The sequence below is a fragment of the Crinia signifera genome, chromosome 4, assembly GCF_055691185.1.
Source record: "Crinia signifera chromosome 4, ASM5569118v1, whole genome shotgun sequence".
In the NCBI taxonomy this organism is placed as follows: domain Eukaryota; kingdom Metazoa; phylum Chordata; class Amphibia; order Anura; family Myobatrachidae; genus Crinia; species Crinia signifera.
Window position 1 is genome coordinate 200485702 of NC_139220.1, and position 7795 is coordinate 200493496.

Here is a 7795-nt window from a genome sequence, read left to right on the forward strand (position 1 = left end):
CCAATCAAGCGAGACCACTCCCGTCGAGGTTGTTACAATGTTGCGAGGTGTGGGCGTCACTTTTTCCCGTTTCCCGCCTCGACATCTTCTATATAAGTCCCTGTGCTGCTCGCCACGTGTGAGCGAGCGAGTTTGAGGAGGAAGTGTATGCTGTCCGTGGGTGCAGGCCAAATATTGCTTTCCTTTGGCTGTGGAAGAAGCGTTAGGTAAGTGTAAATTAATCTGTAGCATGTATGTGGGTGGTGCAGATGTTTGAATGTGTATTGTGTCATTGTGTTTGTAATGTGTTTGTTAACAACACCACATTGCCATTCTTCATAACTATATAACTTATTGTTGTGCTTGACTAGTCTAATTGTTGTTGCCTATGTTATGGTGTGTAGGGTGTGCGGAATATTTGCACTGATAAACTATGGTGCTGGTCATGGTCTGCAGCCATGGGGCACACTGTGCGCGTGCAGAGCATTGCAACTGTTCATGGCAGCTTTGATGGATGGTGAGGGGTTGTGTTGGGGCTTGCTGGCTGTGCACTCTCAATGCAGGGTTTTTTCAAAGGTTTCCTTCTCAGCTGTGGGTGTATTGCGCTGCAGGGGCCAGTCCATGCTCTGCAGAGTATTGCTCCTTGGCCATGCACTATATTTATATGCATTTGTATAGTCAGGGATGTATTACAAGTATTATGTCCAAAAGGGCTGATCAGGCTCATTATCTGCAGATCCCCTCCAGCACACAATGTCTCAATTGTCACAGCTTTATATATTAATCCCTGTAAAATGTAAATCGATGTAAGCAAAATTTGTCAGTCACACAACCAAACAGAATTCTCACATTTGTGTAAAGGGTGATTTATCCCATAGTTATTCTATCTTGTAATATCCATATGTGCTTACATTGCTCAATTGTTTACACTGGGATTATGGTGTTTTTTGGTTTATCATGGGATTATTGGTTTTTGTGGCCACATATGTCTAGCCTTTCCTTTTTCATATATGTTTCCAGTGTGAGGATTGTGATTGTGGTTTTGTTTTGGTGGGATGATCATGTGTTTTGCACTGTTATGTCTAGCTGGCCCTGTTATCTATGGCTTTATAGGGGTCTAAGTAATTAAGTGGCATGATCCGGGTTGTATTCATGATATGTGTAGCTGCCTCTTGTTTTCTATGCTTTTCTAGTAGGGTGATCAGCTTTTTATTGCTGTTATGTCTACCCGGACCATCGCCAGCACCACTCTAGAAAAACATATAAAACAGGGGCAGCAACACATATCACCAATGAAACCCTCATCAACCCATGCATTCTTTCATTAATGATATGTCCTTTGTGTTATAACCCATTGCTCATGGTACCACAGTGTATTTTGTGGAGTTATAAATAGTTAAATTCTTTGTAGGCCAGCCCTTTTTAACAAATGTTTACTAATAAGTACACACATCTAAAGGTGTGAATAGGACCTGCAGCCAACCATCCCCAACACCCCTTTCTCTGATGATCCTTTTTGTACATCCCGTATAGTGTTTATGATGTCTATTGCCCATTTACGGGTAGTTAGTGGACCAGTGCTAATTTGTGCTTGAATTGTTTGTTTTACATACAGATATGTCAAAGTCCACTCTGAGAAAACATCAGGAAGATTCTAATTCCTCCATGAGTGATGGTTTGCCAGACATTGATATGGGAATGCGGCAAGAAATATTGGAGGATTGTGGGCAAATGGTAAGCATATTTTTTTTTAAGTGGTATTTCTGGGTCAGGGAGTAACTTATTTCAAGTCTAGTACAAACCTTGCATTTGAACATTGTACACCAGGCTTTTCTGTAACTTATTAAATTAAGTGACCTTTTTTTTTGTTTATTTTTGGTGCTATGTGCCATTTTTGAAGGAATCAATCAATATTGTGACCCAATCTGATGATGATGAGCCCTCAGTGTCTGATGTATTTGTGGGGACAAGCCATGGTACAAATCGAGACAATGCTAAAAAGGTGATTTGTGACATATTTATTTAGCATTTTGGACAAAATACAATTCACAATGCAACATGGCAACGATATCTTTTCAAATTCATTGTAGACTCTAAAAAGATGTAAGAAACCCGCTACACCATCCAGTGATGAATCCCTAGATTCCGATGATGATTGGCTTCAAAGCGCAGAATATCTGCAATGGAAAAAGCATTTATATGAAAAAAAGAAAAAAGAAAAGGTATATTTGTGGCAAGCACATTCATGAACCTATCCTAATCAAACACATATGGGACGGCATTGTCAAGGTATTTATTGTAATGTGTCCGTTTTTTAGATTCGGAGACAGAAAGCCAAATCTTCTGCTACCAGTCATTCTCAACAGAGGCAAATATGTGTAGATGATGCAAATAGTGAAAAATCGAATGAAGAGGATCATGATTCAGACGATACATGCAAAAAAGAAAAGGGAGTGCGTTATAGTGAGTCTGAAAACATGGCATTAGTAGAAGAAGTTGAGAGACACTATGACGTTCTTTATGGGCCGAGATCCACAATGACAGCTGCACGGGCTAAACGAAAAATCTGGGAAGATATTGCCTCTAGAGTGACAGCAATAGCTGGGAATCGCCGAACACCCCGAACGTGCATGAAGCGTTACAGTGATTGTCGGCGTCAGACAAAAAAAAAAATGGCCCACTACAAAATGTTGGCTATGAAAACCGGCGGAGGGCCAGAGATCAAATTCAAATGGAAACTTTGGGAAGAGATCGTAAAAAGGAGAATAAATCCAATTATGGTGGAGGGAGTCAAGGGTGTTTTGGATTCCAGAAGTCTTTGTAAGGGCCGAATTTCCGAATCTGACCTAGTAGCAGAACTTAAACATCATACTAAAAAAAGGGCCGCAAAGGGTAACTTATAATAATTTATAACATGATATATTGTTGCACGTATCATGTGCATTTTCCACCATTTCTTAAATGTGCCAACTCCACAACACAATAATGTATTGTTAGCCAGTTCCATGTAACCTGGGACATTTTCAGTGTAATGTTTTGGGGTCCTATATGTATAACCATTCTTGTATGAAAGTATGACATATCCTTGTTATTTGTTCCACTTTATAGAGCTGGCTTTGAAAAAAAGTTCTAGCAACAAACTGCAACCAAAGGAAACTGTTGAAATCGAAGAAGACATACCACCTGCCAGTCCTGCTGAAGGTTTTTCTGGAATTCCAAGTGTATTTAACGAAAGTACAATGACGGAACATACTTTTTACGGATTTGAAAGCAGCATCTGTGACTCCACATTGGCCAAATCAAAAGTATCCTCCACTTCTGTGTCAAAAACAACAAACACATGTGAAACCAAACAATCTTCCGTGCAAGGTGACATTTGTTCCTAGTTTGTACTAATATTTATATTGTGTAGTAAGTAATGTCTATAGTAACAAGTTTTTGTTTTATAGGAATTTCAAACAAGAACAAATCTAATACTGTCATATACAATCTGGAACATGGTCGCAAACATAATTGTAGAGCTAAGAAAAATAACTCTAATCTGTTAACAAGTAGTCCTTTAGGTAATACTTGATGACGTTAATAAGTAAGCACAAAATATTGTCACAAATATCGTAGTCTAATTAAATGCACATGTTGGGTAGGTGTTTTCGTTCACAACCTTGGTGCCCTTTCAACTATAAGTTGTCCTTTATTGGTAATCTCTAACCTTTTACTTATACTTACTTTCCAACTGTCATATTGACAATGCATAATAATGATTATTGCCCTAATTCCTCCTATTATTTTCATTAACTGCACTAGGTCAAGAAGATCAAGTTGATCTAACTATAACGGATTCTACTGTGAAGAGCTCATGCGATTTAGAGGATTTGAGCAAAGTTGTGGCAAAAGTTCAAAGTGGTCAAGACGAATTTAGAGAAATGCTCAGCGAAAGATTAATGTCAATGGATGACACTTTGAAAGTATTAGGGCAAACACTGGGAAACTTTGTCCAGCTAACAGATTTGGAAACACATTTCAAAACAATTAGTAAGGAACACATGCTAACAACACAAATCCACAATAATATTTATGTGGAAATAACCAATTTAAGTCACAATTGTGGCGCCATACATGCAGCACTTGAAATGCTATTACCCATTCAACAAGAGGCAGCCAACGCACAAAAGCAACTTGCAGAATCCTTAAAACACATCTATAATCCAAACACCACTGATACCGATGCAAATGTGTCACCCATCCGAACGTCTGAAAATCTGTTATTTCCTGCTACACTACGCAGACCATTCACTCCACCAATGAGAAGGTATACAGTTGCAGAAAGACATGAAGGGCCGAAAAGAAGCGTCCCAACTTATGCAGCAAATCAATCACATACAGGTCTTCAAACAATGGAAGTGAAATTGGAGAATGCAGCCCAGGATCGAGATGAAGATCAAGTTCTTGATTAGTAAGTTATCTTGACACATATTTAATTTCCATGATTGCTCTACATTCTACATTGGCAAAGGTGGATAAATTACCTACAATATATGTCTTGGGCTTAACAGAGTTCAGCATAGTGATAATGGACATACTGTATGAAGCTCAAACATTTCCCCCCCAGAAAATGTATGTACGTAAAAAATGTGTTTCAAACACATCTATGCATTCCATTACTCATTATATCATGTCTTATTTAACTGCCCAGCAATGAAAGGGCAATAGCATTAGAAACAGCAGGAAACATCCCATATAATACACCTTATCTAACCATTACATATGAAATTGTGAAAAATCTAACAATTTTGGAAAGATGGCCACATGTGCTAACAGCAACTACATTGTCGCCTTAAACCACAACTCTACAAGTCCAAAAGTAAAAAAATAAAGTGTTACTTACCAAAATACATGTATAGACAAACTTAGGAGTATGTTCAAATAGATATATATATCTCTCTATATATATATATATATATAGATACAGGATTTCAAATTAATTCACATAAGCCAAAAGATAAAAATCCAATTTCAATTTGCAAACCCATTCAAAACAGGAACTGACAATAGAAGGTCACTTTTGTTCCACATTGTAATTGGTTATGTTATCTAGGGGTTGTTTGCCCTTATTGCAGTAATATTGTTGTGGCATAACTTCAGCTTGTATGGTCCATTGAATTATGTACTATTTAATTCATGACATTTCATTCTTTGCAATTTCAACCAGGCAGAAATCATCTGGCAACAATGGAGATGTAATACTTCCTTCGACATTTTTTTCATTTTTGACGTTTCTGAAAGTTCCCACTTCTAGTCGATGGAAAAGAGAAAGCGGTTTAGTTCAATATTAAGAAACATGTTTAGCAAACTCAAACACATTGTCAAAGTTGTAAGGAATCAATGTTGTGTCATGAGGTTTGCAAATGACACTTACAAATAAGTTAGTATAGCAATTTGCACGTTATGTGCATGCATTATGAATAAGCCTGTATGGCTTTGAAGATTCAGATTACTTTATTCTTAATAGATGTGATTTAAACATCCACTGTCAACACAATTGCATCCAATGCAATTGAGGCATTGGACTCATTTTGACAACAGCCAACAATGGTAAAATGTATTATGCTAACAAACACCATGACATGGGACTACTATAGCAATACAAATGTTGATTACTAGAAAGTAGTGCAGAGCGTAACAAAACACCAAGGCTGATTAGTTAACAACTTCATTGCTGAGAAACTGTGGGAGGCCACAGCTTCGTGGCCTTGACATGTTGTGACCTCTGACGGGCCATACGCTCCGCACTGCTTTACATTGATCTGCAAATGTCATTGTAGTTTTTGCCCTAGAGAATTACCTTTGTAACAGAAGTAAATGCTATTTTCAAGAGTTCCTGTCAACAATACCAATGTTCACTATAGAATGTCAGCCTCAATCACATTACATGCAATTGGGTGTACAGGAGATTTGCCAATGCTGGTTCAGGGCAAATTTTTTAGTTATAACTGAGATTGTATGAGCAAATACGGAGTAATATGTTTATGCTGATATACTTTGACAATTGTCTTGCTAACAATATCTTGGCATATCTTTCTAAACAATGTCATTGCACTAATAAACAATATTACTTTAACATTTTTCATTTTGTCCAAAAAATAAAAAGACATGTGTTCAAATGATACTAAAATTGGCAACATTGTGTCTATTATATTAGTACTTCATACTAGTTCAACTTACCTGTATTTTCAGTACCGCAGGTCCTATGAAACAAAGTTCTTGCCAGTTGATGTTGTGTTATAGTTCACTTTGTGTCCCAAAGAAGGAGTCCAGAGTGTGTGCAAAAAACAAAACAAAACCTTTACATTACACTGATTACACCCTTACCAAAAAATAGCCATTACAGTTCCATATATATTTGTGGTGACAACATAATGTTGGTAAAAACTACACCAGGGGCCACAAATTGGATAGCCTACCATACTTACCACACAACATTGGAGTAGGGGAAGTGTCCTTAATCACAAAATTAACAGGATTGGACACATCATAAATACACACATAGAGAAGACCAACCTGAAAAACACAACAAACAACAACAATACACGTTATTATGTAAAAATAGCCATATTCACACATAAATATGTTCTCCACACTGACAGAGAAACACTTACCCTGTGCTTAGGCCGGATATTGGTTTTGGCATGAACTTGCCATGTAATCAATTACAGGATCAACTTAATAAAATATTATGGTAAACGTCAGAACTTCATAACTCATATACAACTCCTTTTGCATTAATTTCATGCAAAAGAGAAGGGAATCCAAATAGACTCTGTAAATACATGCAAAATATAACTATCAATATTACGTATTTGTAGCAATACCAAGATATGTTTGTGGTGCAAAAGTTACTTACAAGAGAAAAAGGTCCGGATGACATGACTTCTACTTTCAACTCGTTCATCCATGCCCACAGGTAATGTAGAGAAAATGTCCCCATGCAGATTAATATCTGCATCTATATTGACCGGAAAATGGTTTGCCACACAAATATTATGCAATATACAGCAAGCATTAAATATGCTGCAAACCTTTTCCGGTGAATATAAAAGCGCCCCGCCGGAGATATCTAAACATCTAAAGCGGCTTTTAAGTGCACCAAAGGTTCGCTCAATTACACGCCTTGATGCTATATGGGCCGCCTGGTATTTCTTCTCTGCAACACTTATGGGATTAGGCAAGGGGGTCAGCAACCAGGACTTATTTGGGTATCCCGCATCACCTTTAAAGGGACAAATTACAAGTCTCAAAATGTTTAATTGCTTTTTGGACTTTATCCTAGCAATATGGATATGGAAACACACTTACCTAACAGCCAGCCATCTGTAAAATTGCCACTTTCAAAATCCTGGAATATAGATGACTGACTCAGGATGAAGGAGTCGTGGGTCGACCCAGGAAAACCCACTACAAAATCCATTATTTTCATGTCACTATCACAAACCACCTGCACATTCAAGGAATGGAAGTGTTTTCGGTTACGAAAACATTCTTCCGATTCCCTGGGTGGCGTGATGTGTATATGTGTGCAGTCAAACGCTCCCAGAACATTGGGGAACTGCCATTTTTGGAAAAAGCCAAATTTGATCTCTCGCCATTCACTGTCTGTAGCAGGAAAATGGATGTACTGGGTCGTTAATTTACGGAAGCATTTAAGGACCTGTGTTATACTCCTTGACAGAGTGGCCTGTGAAAAACCGCAGGTCTGAGACAAAGTGGGCTGGAATGTACCCGAAGCCAAAAAATGCAATGTACCCAGCAATTTCTGTAG

General features: G+C 37.9%; 1 protein-coding gene and 1 long non-coding RNA gene across 2 annotated transcripts; one reads left to right on the plus strand and one right to left on the minus strand.

Annotated features, from left to right (window-relative positions):
• Positions 1–2700: 2700 nt before the first annotated feature.
• Positions 2701–5296, plus strand: LOC146074850 (uncharacterized). The gene is made up of 4 exons (XM_083183408.1): positions 2701–2871; positions 3088–3348; positions 3784–4432; positions 5189–5296. Coding segments are annotated over exons 1-4 (1026 nt in total). The 5' UTR covers positions 2701–2756; the 3' UTR covers positions 5190–5296.
• Positions 4952–7535, minus strand: LOC146074851 (uncharacterized). The gene is made up of 4 exons (XR_014473467.1): positions 6636–7535; positions 6450–6537; positions 6202–6268; positions 4952–5271 (listed from the first exon to the last, which is right to left on the minus strand). It is a non-coding gene; the product is annotated as an uncharacterized LOC146074851 (long non-coding RNA).
• Between the last annotated feature and the right edge of the window lie 260 nt (positions 7536–7795).

Coding starts and splice junctions, on each gene's coding strand:
- LOC146074850 (XM_083183408.1), top strand. CDS start 2,757: ATGGTGGAGGGAGTCAAGGGTGTTTTGGATTCCAGAAGTCTTTGTAAG. Junction 2,872..3,087: donor TAAAAAAAGGGCCGCAAAGG/GTAACTTATAAT, acceptor TCCACTTTATAG/AGCTGGCTTTGAAAAAAAGT. Junction 3,349..3,783: donor CAAACAATCTTCCGTGCAAG/GTGACATTTGTT, acceptor TAACTGCACTAG/GTCAAGAAGATCAAGTTGAT.